The sequence below is a fragment of the Balaenoptera acutorostrata genome, chromosome 15 (genome assembly GCF_949987535.1).
Source record: "Balaenoptera acutorostrata chromosome 15, mBalAcu1.1, whole genome shotgun sequence".
Taxonomy (NCBI): Eukaryota; Metazoa; Chordata; class Mammalia; order Artiodactyla; family Balaenopteridae; genus Balaenoptera; species Balaenoptera acutorostrata.
In genome coordinates, this window is record NC_080078.1 from 61,077,479 (window position 1) to 61,090,898 (window position 13,420).

Consider the following 13,420-nt stretch of genomic DNA (forward strand, 5'->3'; position numbering starts at 1 on the left):
CACACTTAATCTTTTCCTTCCTGATAGGCAGCATGATGGGGGCGGGGCGGGGGGTCTCAAGGAAGTTTAGATCAATTACAGAAAATTAAGGTGCCACAAACACAGATTTTTGCACAACCCGAGTGTGCTACATTTGGACCCCAGGAAATGGAGGTTTAGAAAGTTGCCCACGATTACACAATTAGGAAGAGAGTGTGTGCCGCCCTGCAATGCTAAAAGGAGGCCTCTGGGAAGCTTGCTTTATAATAAATCCTTCTTAAGCAAATATCACCTCCTCTATTTCCTACATATTATGAATAATGATGGCTAATATGTTTAGCCTTTACATTATGCTAAGCGCTCACACACATATATCATTCCTGCAACACCTTTCTTAGGAAGGGATTGTTACTGTCCCCATTTTGCAAATGAGGCAACAAAGGCTCAAAGATGACAAGTGACTTTGAAAGGTCACACAGCCAAGAAGAGGCAGACCCAATTCTTGATCCAAAGTCAGGCTGACTTGAGGGCACACTATGACAGCCATGCTCATCTCCCTTCCAGGATGCCAAGGACAGGGCCTGGAAAAGGTCATTAAGTCATTGACAGAGTGATTACAGGAACTACTGCTCAGACACGAAAGCCGGAAACCTCTCCACCCAGCTTCTTCCTCTTACACCAGCAGCCTTGTCTTGTTGTAGTGAAAATACTTCCCCAAGTAGCCTTGGCCATGAGAAGCAGAAAAAGCCTTGCCCACGGATCTCACTTCAGACTCCAACACCCATCAGAGAATGGAATGGTGGCCAGTCTAGGAGACCACGGGAGGCATACTTTGCCCCCAGTGATGTCCACCCCTACCCGCCTGGCTCCTTCACCTCCCTGCTCCTGGCTGCTGGCACTGCTCCTTGTCCTCTGGGGTGAGTAGGATCTGGGACAGAACAGGATCCACCCCTGGCTGATCCCACAGAGAGGTGCCAGGAGGGGCTTGACCCCACCAAGATGGAGGGGGAAGGGGAAGCTGAGAACTTTCCTGATCCCAGCAGAGTGCAGACCAAGTGTTGAGAGAAGCAGAACTTCTTGGGCAGCACAGGGATGTTAAGCTCCCAGGCTCTGGGCTCATACCGCCGGGTTCTGGCTCAGACACTTGTATGCCTATCTACAAAGAACTGCTCTTTGGGGCCTTTCTCTAGGGGTACTGTATTAAATATAAAAATGGTGAGGCTCAGCCCAGGACCAGCTACATAATTTGCCCAGCCCTGTGAAAAATGAAAGTGCAGGTCCTTTGTTCAAAAAGTATTAAGAATTTTAAGACAGCAACAGTAGAGCATTAAGGCAAGCATGAGGCCCGTCTAAGCTTTGGGCCCTGTGCAATGATACAAATCAAACGTCCATGAGCCAAAATGAGACTAATCCTAGGACCCACCTCTTTGTTTGGAGGATTCAATGAGATAATGCCTATAAATACCTGGCACGATGTAAAGATTTAATAACTGTTGGCTATTATTATCATACCCATGTCTCCTCTAAGTCAGGATCAGGCTGATTTAGCTCCTGAGTTTTGGGCCTTCTGGGTACAACTCACCCTCTGAGCCCAGAACCCTCTGATCCACCAGACAGGATGCATGGCTATCAGTGGGCTCATTCCACCACCTGCCCATGTGGGTCTCTGCCCCAAGCCCTACTGAGATCTAGATTCTGTTCATCACACCTAGGGTCCTCCAGAATTATCACCCCCAAGAGAGGCCCCAGTGGGACCCTGGTGTGGAGTCAGACCTGGATGCTCCCTCGTTCACTGGCTGTGACTTGGGGCACCACTTCTCTTCTTCCAGCTGGTTTTCTCGAGGAAAATGTGAATCATAATTCTTCTTAACTCGTTTCACAAAGACTTTTGAGTGTCCATTACATGTTAGGCACTAGGTTAGGAAATCATATATCTAAACTAACCAGGATAAAATATATTCAAAATATTTTTGAAAAATATTGATTTCTATCATGCTTCCAAAAGGGAACCCCTCAACAGGAATCATGAAGGACCAGAGCATGCAGATGGGAAATGGTTGGAAAGGAATCCCAGAGCTGTGGGAAAGGGACTGGTCCAGCTCCACAGCCCAGGTAGAGGCAAAGCACCGAGGACATTTAGAAGGAGAATCAAGAAAGGGAGAGGGAGAGGGGTGTGGGGCACAGGGCCTTAGTCCAGGCTCCAGTTTCCTCCCTGCTATTTCACTTTCCCAGACTCACCCCAACTGGGATAAGAATCATGAGACTTTCTGAGCCCTCATCTCCTCCCACTGCCTCTTCTCCATTAGTTCTCCCTTTCTCATCACACACAGAAGCTTCATCTTCATAAATTTTTTAACAGCTTAATTGAGGTATAATTGACATAAATAAACTGTACATATTTAAGGTGTACAATTTGACAAGTTTTGTGGGCATTGGACATTTCACACTTGTGAACTTATCACCAAGATAATCAAGATGAGGAATACATCAAACACCCATAAAAGTTTCCTTGTGATTCATCCTTTCCACTCCTCCTCCTCCCCAGGCAACAGCTTATCTGCTTCCCATCACTGTAGAGTAGTTTGCATTTTCTAGAACTTTATACAACAAACATCATACAGTATATACTCCTGTTTGCCTGGCTTCTTTTACTCATCGTAATTATTCTGAGATTCATTCATATTGTTGCACATATCAATAGTCATTTCTTTGCATTTCTAGCTACTGTATGGATAAACCACAGTTTTTTTTTCACTAACCTACTGACAGACATTTGGGTTGTTCGCAGTTTGGGGCTACTACAAATAAAGCATCTATGAACATTCATATAAAAGTCTTTGTGTGGACATATGATTTCATTTCTCTTGGGAAAATACCTAAGAATAAAATGACTGGATCATATGGTAGGTGATTGTTTAACTTTTTAAGACACTGCCAAAGTGTTTTCCAAAGTGGTTGTACCACTTTACATTTTCATCATCAATGTAGGAGGATAACATTTCCCCCACATCCTTGCCAACACTTGGTATGGTCAGCCTTTTCAATTTTAGTCGTTCTAAAAGCTGTGTAGTGATATCTGATTGTAGTTTTAATTTGCGTTTCCCTAATGTGTAATGAAGTTGAATATCTTTCACGTGCATTTTTTTTGATGAGGGTCTGTTCAACTCCCATTTTTAAATTGTGTTTCTTATTATTGAGTTTTGAGAATTCTTTGTATATTCTGGTTACAAACCTTTTATCAGATGTATGCTTTGCAAAGATTTGCTCCTACTCTGTGGCTTGTCTTTTCTTCTTTCACAAGTGTCTTTTGAACTCCTTTTAAGAGTTCTTAATTTTTATTTATCAATTTGTACTTTAATCGATCAAGATTTTGGTGTTGTATCTAAATATATGGTAGAATTCACCAGTGAAGCTATCTGGACTTGGAGTTTTCTTTGTGGGAAGATTTTTAAAACAAATTAAATGTTTTAAATAGATAGAAACATCTATTTATCTCTTCTTGAGGTAGCTTTGGTAGTTTGTGATTTTCAAGTAATTTGTTTGTGTTGTCAAGTATATATAGCCATGAAACTTGTTAATAACAATGCCTAATTATCCTTGTAATATCTGTAAAATCTGTACTGGTGTCACTTCTCTCATTCCTGATACCTATCTATGGCTCTCACATTCTCTCTCTCTTTCTCTTTCTCTCACTCTCCTTCTCTCCTTGTTCAGAAGGGCTAGAGATGTATTAGTTTTAATGATCGTCTCAAAGATTTTATTCTTGTTGATTTTCTCTATTGTTTTTGGTTTTCTACTTTATTGATTTTCACTCAGATCTTTGTGGTTTCCTTTCTTTTATTTACTTTTGATTTAATTTGCTCTTTTTTTCTATTTTAAGATGAAACTATGGTCATTCATTTAAGTTTTTTCTTCTTTCCTAAATAAGCATTTAATGCTAAAATATCCACCAGCTTAAGCAGCATGCCACAAATTTTAATGTTGTGTTTTCGTTTTCATTCAGCTCAAAATACTTCCTAATTTCCCTTTTATTTTGTCTTTGACTCGTGTGTTATTTAGTTTTCAAACATCTGCAGTTTTCCAGGCATCTGTCTGTTACTGATTCTACTAATTTAATTCCACTGTGGTCAAAGTTCATGCTTTTCATGACTTGAATTCTTTTAAATTTATTGAGACCTTTTTATGACTCAGAACTCTATCTGAGTCATAAGAAAGAGCATATCTGATATGCTCTATCTTTGTAAATGTTCCTTGTACAATTGAAAGTAACTGTATATCCTGCTATTTGGGGATATAATTTTCTGTAAATATCAATTAGACTAAGTTGTTGATAGTATTTTTAAATCTTCTGTATTCTTTCTGATTTTCTGCCTGCTTGTTCTATCAACTATTGAAATAAGGATATTGAAATCTCAGACTGTAACTGTGGATTTGTCTGTTTCTCCCTGCAGTTCTGTTGGTTTTTGCTTCATATACTTTCAAGTTCTGTTATTAGGTGCATAAATGTTTGGGGGTTTTATGTCTTCTTGATTATTTTACCCCTTTATCATTATCAAATGGCATTCTTTATTCCTGGAGATATTTTTTACTCCAAAATCTACTTTATCTGATATTAATATAGCCACTCCAGCTTTTGATTAGTGTTAGTATGATATATCTTTTTCCATCATTCTTCTTTTAACATATTTGCACCTTTATATTTAAAGTGGAGTTCTTGTAGGCAACATGTAGTTGGATATTACTTTTTTGTCCAATCTGACAATCTCTAACTTTTACTGGGAACATTTAGACCATTTACATTTAAAGTAATTTTTGTTATGATTAGGTCTAAATCTATTACTTTCCTATTTGTTCTACTTGTTCTTTGTTCTCTTTTTCCTCTTTTTCTGTTTTCATTTGGTAATTTAATATTTTTATAATGCTATTTTCTCTCCTTTATTTGCTTATTAGCTATAACTTTATTTTGAAGTTTAGTGGTTGTTTTAGGGTTTATAATATACCTCTTTAATTTATCAACATCTACCTTAAGTGATAGCATACCATTTCACATATAGTACAAGAACCTTATGATGGTATACTAACATTCTCCCCACACCAGCCTTTATTCTATTATTGCCTTAACTTTACTTACACATGCATTATAAGCCTCACAATAGAACGTTACTATATTTTATTATTTTGGGACCTTGCTTTCTAGATTTGCTAGGTGGGACCAGAGCACTTCTCTCTCGGTAGAGTACTCCCTTCTGTGTAGTCTACCCATTGCCCTGTCGATCATGAGGTTTTCCAGTTTTACAGGTGGGAGCAGGCATTATTCTCAGCCCTGTGCTGAGTGATGGGCACAGTTTAGCACATTCATGTGAGGAAACTACCTGAGGCCAGGGGAGGAACCACTAGAAAGAATTAGAGAGAACAAGGTCTGACTGACTCAAATAGTGGTATTTGGGGTGGGTGTTTGCTGAACTTCCTGGAACTAAGGACAAACAAAATTCCTAGGATTGAATGTGGGGTGTCACTTGGTCACAGCTGTGAGGCAGTTCTTAGTGGCTAATGGTACATGCCTAGCTGAAGATGGGGGGAAATGAATTTAGAATTCCACAACCCTTCCCCAGATCCTGTTAGAAGGGAATGTTTGCTTCATTCTACTCCCCGACCTCACTCTTAACTGAGAAACACCGCAATACAAACTTAAGTCTTGGAATGAAACCAAGTTATTCCCAAGGCCTGATGGAAGCACAAATGAAGGGAAACTCGGGGCACAAAGCTGATGACCTTGTAGTGAGCAGAATCTGAGGCAGTTGATCTGAGTCCAAATCCTGGCCATGACACCTACTGAATGCATGGTTCCCCTCAGATTTCTGCACCTCTCTGAGCATTAGTTTTCTCTCAGAAATGGAGAACCTCACAGAGCTCTTGGAGGGAGTACCTGAGTTGCTGTTCATAACCCAGGTGTAGAAGAACTTCCATGGGAGGGCTTGGCCTTCCTTCTCTGTGCCCAGTCTCAAGCCAAACTCAATAGTTCAACCTATCTTCTTCTTATAAGGTCACCATTTATATTGGGTTAGGACCCACCTATGTGACCTAATTTTAACTTAATCACCTATTTAAAGACCCTATCTCCAAATGGAATCTCATTCTGAGGTACTGGGAGTTAGGACTTCAGTATAGGAATTTGTGGGGGAGGCAAAATTCAGCCCAGTTAGCAGTGATCCTGGGAAAGCTACCTAACTCTTTCTGGGTTCTCAATGTCTTCTATTGTAAGATGGGGATGATGCTGCCAACCTCTAAGGAGTGTTGGAGGAATAAATGAGATAATACATGCATTGCCTGGCACATGGTGAGCACTCAAGTGCCATCTATTACTCATAAGTAATCCATTTAATAGCCCTGCTCTCTCTCTCTCTCCAGCCAGCTGCCTCATCTCCTCTTTTACTTCCCTCTCCAACAACACGCCTCAAGTGTTCTAAGCAACTGTTCTTGACCAGCTGATGGCTGGTTTATGTTAAGTTTGCCTCTTAGGGCTCCAAGTCCCTCCAGCCCAGCACAAGGCCTTTCTTCCTCTGTTGCAGGAGCTTCTGAGCAGAGCAAGGGGGGTAAGTGGCAGGTGCTGCAGCCTGAGGGCCCCATGCTGGTGGCAGAAGGTGAGACACTCCTGCTGAGGTGTACAGTAGTCGGCTCCTGCACTGATGACATGATAAAATGGGTCAAGGTGAGCAACCAGGACCAGCAGGAAATTTATAACTTCAAACATGGCTTCTTTCCCGGGGTGATGCCCATGATCCAGAAGACACTGGAACCACTTAATTGCGACTATTCCATCTATATCCACAATGTCACCACGAAACATGCTGGAACCTACCGCTGTGTGAGGCTTGATGGCTTGAGTGAGCACTCAGAAAATAAGCTGGATGAGGGCACCTCCGTGCTTGTGAAGAGTGAGTATCAGGTCCTGCAGGTCATAGCATTCTGCTCTGATCTATCTCCCTGCATCAGTCACCTTTATCCACAATCATGCTACACACACAAAATCTCAGTGGCATATAACAATTAGTATGTCTCACTCACACATTTACAGGCAGCTGGAGTGGTTCTGTTCTACATGTCTCATTCCAGGGCCCAGACTGGCCAGAGTATATATTTCTCATGGAGATGACAGAAGCACAAGAGGGCAAGTCCCAACACCCTAAGCACATTTCAAGCTTCTACTCATATATGTCTGCTAACAGCCCATTGGCTAAAGCAAGTCACATGGCTAAGGTCAAAGTTAAGAGACAAGGAAGTGTACCTGACCACCATGAATCCACAGCAAGAGTATGGATGTGCCACATTATCAGAGGAGAGTCAAGAACTGGGGCTGATCATTTAATCCCCAAGTAACCAGTCATACTATCTATAGGTCCACCATTGGTGACCTGGACACCAAAATCCTGGGTCTGTCATTCAGTAGAAATGTGTTCTTAAATTAGTCACTTCAGCTCTATCTCCTTCAAGTGCTTAACTTGCAAAATAGGCAACATAATTCCTACTTCAAGGGATATTCAGGTGATGAAATAGAAGAATTGATGTTTGTGAAACCCCCGTAAACCGTTGACATAGAGGGTATCCATGTACGTGTGTTGGGGTGGGGGGGGGTTCATTTTAACTTAATGCAAGCATTTCAGGAAGTCTTCTCTGACTCCTTCCAAGCTTCTCTTAGTCCTGCAGTCCTCTGGGTTTCCAACCTTAGGGGGATTTTCTGGACCATCTCCACCCCCAGACTGAGAACTTCTCCAAGGCAGGGCATTTGTGGGTCTTAGCAAGCTTCCTTTTCCCCAATCCTAGCGTCAGCACATAGTAGGTACTGAGAATTCCTTTACTGAGTGAATCAATTAGTGAATAACAAGAGAATGCCGGAGGGAGTGACTGAGTGAAGAAAACAGGGGAAGGAAAGGGAGGGTAGATATGAGGGAGGAAATGATTGGACTGTGGAGGGAGAGAGGGAACAACAAAGTCCTCTCTTTGGCTGCAGGAGCTGGGGACCCAGAGCCAGACCTCTGGATCATCCAACCCCAGGAGTTGGTGTTGGCAACCACTGGAGACACTGTCTTCCTGAACTGCACGGTGCTTGGAGATGGTCCCCCTGGACCCATCAGGTGGTTTCGGGGAGCTGGTCTGAACCGGGAGGCCATTTACAACTTTAGAGGCATCTCCTACCCCAATGTGACAGCGGTCCAGGCCTCCAACAATGATTTCAGCATTCTTCTGCATGGCATCTCCACTGAGTATGCAGGCACTTACTACTGTGTAAAGTTTCAGAGGAAACCCAACAGGCAATACCTATCTGGACAGGGCACCAGGCTGAGAGTCAAAGGTGAGACAGGTGGTTTAGGAGATGTTGGGGGAGAAGGGGAGGTGGTCCACAAGGAAAATTTCATCATGTCCCAAACAAGCTAGCTCTTCTTAGCCTCAAGGCCTTTACATAAGCTATTCCCTCTGCCTGGAATGCTTTCTCCTTTTCTACGGAGAACTTCTACTCATCCTTCAAGGCCCAGCACAAATAGCCCCTCCTCTGTGAAATCTTCTCCTTCTCCCAGGCAGAGTTAATTTATCCCCATTCTGGGCTCCACAGAACTTTTTATAGGCTGTTAATGATTCAACAAACATCTATTGCATGCCTGTTGACTACTCTACACTGTACTAGGCGCTGCAGACACTGCAATGAAGAGAGCATTGTCCCTACCCCAGAGAGGCTCATGCAGGTCTAACTAGTCCTTCATAGTTACAGGGCTTGAATTCTAGCCCCCATCCCAGGCAGAAACTGGCAGACTCATCTCAGGGACCCCAGCTCCTAACACAGGGACTCAAGAAGTGGAGTGATAGAAAGAAAGAGGAGTGTGAGACCATTTCTCTCCCTTGCAGCAAATCACACTTCTCTCCAAGAGTCAGAATTCACCAATGAACGTGCAGCCAAGGTATTTCCATCAGGTGAGTGTACCTATCTCCAGTGGTGTTAACCAGGCTCCCACAGGTAAGTGGGGCCAGAGATGGCTTGGCCATGGGAAGGGTGCAGTCCCAGACTTCTAGGGCCCTTCTGTCACTAAGACAATTCCCAGGACTCCATCTCAGCTGCAGAACCAGAACCCAGAGAACCACATTAAAGCTCAATCAAAGGAAGGACTTTCTAACAGTTAGTGCTAACTGTTCAGTGGGCAGTCTTGCTTACGAGGTGGTGAGCTCCCCGTGATTCAGAGCAAGGCTGCACTATGAAGCTGTGCATAACAGTGCTGAAGAACATGGCTTTGTAGCCAGGCATCCTGGATTGAGCCCCTTTCTAGCTGTGGGATTATGGACAGGTTGCCTTACTCCTTGAATCTCTGGTGCCCTGCTCTGTGATCTAGGGGGAAGAAGGGAGATAAGAAACAGAGAACCTACCTCGTGGGGTTATGTACAGATCCAATGGGGCCACATGTGTCAAGTGTCCAGAACTGTGCCTGTCACATCACCTCAAGGTACACTCAAGGGCACTTGATAACTGAGGTGAACTTGGAATAGAGGTGACCAGGTTAGCGTCCCTGATGCTCAGCCCTGTTCCTGCCATTCTTGGGAGCCAAACCACTTGGTCCCATCACTACTTTGACACATGTAGACCTGAGCAAATCACTTCCCCACTCTGGATCTGTCTCCTTATCTATACAAGCTGGATTGCTATCCTACCTTGCAAGATTAGTTTGAGGATTATATAAGGCAATTAGGAAGTGCTTAGCTCAGGGCCTGGGACAGAGGAGCTGAGCAGTCTATAATGAAAGCAATTTTCTATTGTTATCAGAGGTAAGAGACGCTGTCAAGATGATTAAAGGTACAGGTAGGATATTGGGCAAAGGCTCTTCGAGGCTGGGACAGGGGGATGGGAGGTCTTTGATCTCTTCCAGGGTAAAAAGGATGAGGCCCCAGAGGTTATACAGAAGCTTGACCCAACTTCACCATAGAGGCACTGAGGTGTGGGCTGTTGGGGGCTCAGCTGGAGTCCTTCCTGAGCTTTCCTCTGTGTCCCCCAGGCCTCCTGTCTGTGCTCACTCTTGCGGTCCTGGGGCTGAAAGCAGTGACCTTGGCTGCACTCCTGCTGGCCCTGGCTGCCCACCGGAGGAACCCTTGACAAGAAGATGTCGAAAATTCAGGCCCAGCAGAGCTGTGCTCATCTTGGCATGGGGCATGGGGTATGCATGACTGGTCAGCCCTAGAGTGGGTCCTCTAAGAGAGGGCCAGGGACTCCCCAATCATTCCTCTGCCTCCAATTCCAGCCTCCAGTTGCCCTCAGGCCTCATGACGAACTCCAGATTCCCTACACCTGATTTCCTTTCACCTGGCGAAATTCCCCATTTGGCACTGGGCTCCCCTCTGATTTGCCTTCCTCTCTCTTCTCAGCCTGTTCAAGCCCTCCTTGTCCTTCAAGGCCTTGCCCGGGTCTCTCCTCGAGGCCCTTGCTCCTGCTGCAGCCCCTTCTGGAGGGCTTGCCCCCTTGCTCCCCACTCCACATTTTCTCTTCCTTCAAGATGCAACTCAGAGTCCTTCCCAGAAGGTTTCCCTGAGTGTCTCTGAGCCCAACCAGACCACCTGTGCCCCTCCATCTACGTCCTTCCTTCCTCCTTTCCTGCCTTCTTTCCTTCTCCACTGTGGCTGGCTTGGGTGGCTGTAACAGTTAGAATGCAGGTTTGGCAACTTTAACAAAACTCTTAAATAACAGTGGCTCAAATCAGAAGAAAGTTGGTTTCTCTAGTAATATTCCAGTATAAACCGGCCAGGCAATTCGGGACTCCCTGGTACTGAGACCCAGGATTCCTTGATCTTGTTGTTATCAGGTCCATATCCCAGGCAGAAAGACCAGGGAAAGAAGTAGTGAAGGGGAGAATGACAATTCCCTTCAAGGTCACAGCTGGGAATTTGTCCACTTCACCTCTAATTGTCTGGAATGTGGTCACATGGTCACACCTAGCTGCAAGGAAGGCTAGGAAATGTAGTCTTTATTCTAGCAAGGTGTGCCCAGCTAAAATCTGTCACTAGAGAATCAGAGAGTAAACATCAGTAGATAACCAGTGATCTCCACCTCTGTGGCATAGAGACGGTTTCTTACTTGTTCCGTGGGACAACTGAATTCAATTCCCAGATGAAATGGCATCTCTTTATACCTCCACCTCCACTAGGGCAGCATAATGGAGGGCAGTAGTTCTCAAGAAGAGAATACTTTGCCCCCCAGGGGGTATGTGGCAACGTCTACAGACATTTTTGATTGTCACAACTTGGGGGGTACTATTGTCATCTAGTGGGTAGAGGTCAGGGATGCTGCTAATTATCCTATAATGCACAGGGCAGACCCCACAACTGAGAGTTATCTGGCCCAGAGTATCAGTAGTACCGAAGTTGAGAAGCCCTGGTGTAGGGGAAAGTATGCATTCCTTGGAGTCAGACACGCCCGATTTCTAATCCTGAAGCCCCCACTCCCTCCCTGTCCACCATTAGTAACAAATTGCACCTCTTGGAACATCGAGGACAATCACGTGGGCTCTCTGCACTGTATAAGAAGCAATTCAATTCAACGTCGACTGAGGGCTTACTATGTGCTATGTGCTCTGTGTACACTCAGTGCGCGCAAACTCCCTTTCCTCTTTCCACACAAACATTTATTAGCACCTATTAGGTGGGGAAGTGGATTAGTCTGGATGTTTTTCATCATAACAAACAGAAAAGCAGCTGGAATAACACTAAGTCTAAGGGGCCATTAATTTAGTCTGAGTGTTTTGTGCCAGTTTCAGCATATCGATAACCAGTGTTGTGGTTGGACTGGCCCTTGTGGTTGGTATTATGAGTGCAAGATGCCCTTCAGTGATACCCATCAGGGAACTTTGAAGAAACAGAGGCTTATTACTTTACAAGACCTGGAAATTACACAGCATTCCTGGGGCCACACAGCGAGGTCACAGGGAAAGAGAAGGAGAGAGAAAGAGAGAGAGAGACAGCACCTGGGGTTCTGTTTTATTGGGGGTGATGATTTTGTGGGCTCACTCTTTATTGGTAAAGTTAAAACTTAAGAGTGGGAATTTAAAGCCCAGGAAGAGGAAAAAGAAAAACAAAACTGGTAGCTCAAATGATCAGTTACTGAAAACAAACAAGATCTCTAAAACAAAGGAACCTCAGTAGGGGAAGATGGCCTGACTCTTTATCTACCCCTGTGGCTGGCAATGTTTTTATTCAAGATAAATACATTGAAGGGGATGCCTCTTTGAAATGGATGCCTCAGCAATCAAAACTTAAATCAGATAATTGCATTACAAAAAAAGGAAAAAGAAACAAGTGTCAAGGTTTACACTGCACTGAGAATTGAATAAATCATTGAATTACCAGATATCAGAAGAAAGGGTAGATATAATAAATTGAATAATGTCTCCCACAAAAGATATCCAAGTCTTAATCCTTGGAACCTGTTAATGTTACCTCATATGGCAAAAAGGACTTTGCAGATGTGACTAAAGATCTATAAATGGAGCAGTGGTCCTGAATTATTCAGGTGGGCCCTAAATGCAATCACAAGTGTCCTGATGAGAGAGAGACAGAGGGAGATTCCACCCAGAAGAGGATGAGAAAGCAATGTGACCACAAAGGCAGAGATGGGAGTGATGCGGCCACAAGCTAAACAATGCTGGCAGCCACAAGAAGCTGGAAGAAGCAAGGAGCAGATTCTCCCCAGTGTCTCTGGAGGGAGCATGGCCCCCTAACACCTTGATTTCAGCCCAGTGATACTGATTTCATACTCTGGCCTCCAGAAATAAGAGAGAATAAATTTCTGTTGTTTTATGCCATCAGATTTGTGGTAATGTGTTGCAGGAGCCATGGAATACTAATAGCATGGAAATGGGCCTCTGAAATAACTGAAGGTGGTTGCCTTCTCTGCCCCTGAAAATCTCCTCACCTGACAGGGTCCTGCATAGTCTGGTCCCCGCAACACACTCCCCATCTTATCTCCCACCACCACCCTTTAAAGTGACTCCACTCTGGCACCCACGTGGGCCTTGACCACACACATTCCCTAATTCAGCCAAGTCTCTACATAACTGTTTCCTTCAAGAAGCCTCCCGAGATCACCCCCTCCACCACGACATCTTCCTCCTTCTCATTTCCCATTTGCAGCTTAAGTTTTCTTCTCAGCACTTACTGCTACGTGTAAATGTGAGTGCATGTGTATTTATTTCCTTGATGATTATTAGTTGTCCCCACTAGAATTTGAGCTCACTGAGGGCAGGAACCTAACTTTTCACTATTGTAGCCCCTTACATTCCCTCATAAAAAGTAGCTGAAGGCTGACAACATGCCAGGCAGGTGATGGAAGGTGGAACTAGAGAGTGGGACCCGGGTAAGGCCAGATGGGAACAAAGGTGTGGATGAAATTGGAGGGGGCTGGGATGAAACTTGG

The 13,420-nt window shown here is 44.2% G+C and overlaps 1 protein-coding gene across 1 annotated transcript; it reads left to right on the plus strand.

Moving 5' to 3' along the window:
• Nucleotides 1-726: 726 nt before the first annotated feature.
• Nucleotides 727-12,809, plus strand: SIRPB2 (signal regulatory protein beta 2). Its single transcript, XM_007193354.2, has 5 exons — nucleotides 727-896; nucleotides 6,549-6,914; nucleotides 7,988-8,329; nucleotides 8,878-8,943; nucleotides 10,014-12,809. The coding sequence occupies exons 1-5, from the start codon at nucleotides 776-778 to the stop codon at nucleotides 10,109-10,111; spliced, it is 993 nt and encodes a 330-aa protein (XP_007193416.1). The 5' UTR covers nucleotides 727-775; the 3' UTR covers nucleotides 10,112-12,809.
• Nucleotides 12,810-13,420: the final 611 nt, after the last annotated feature.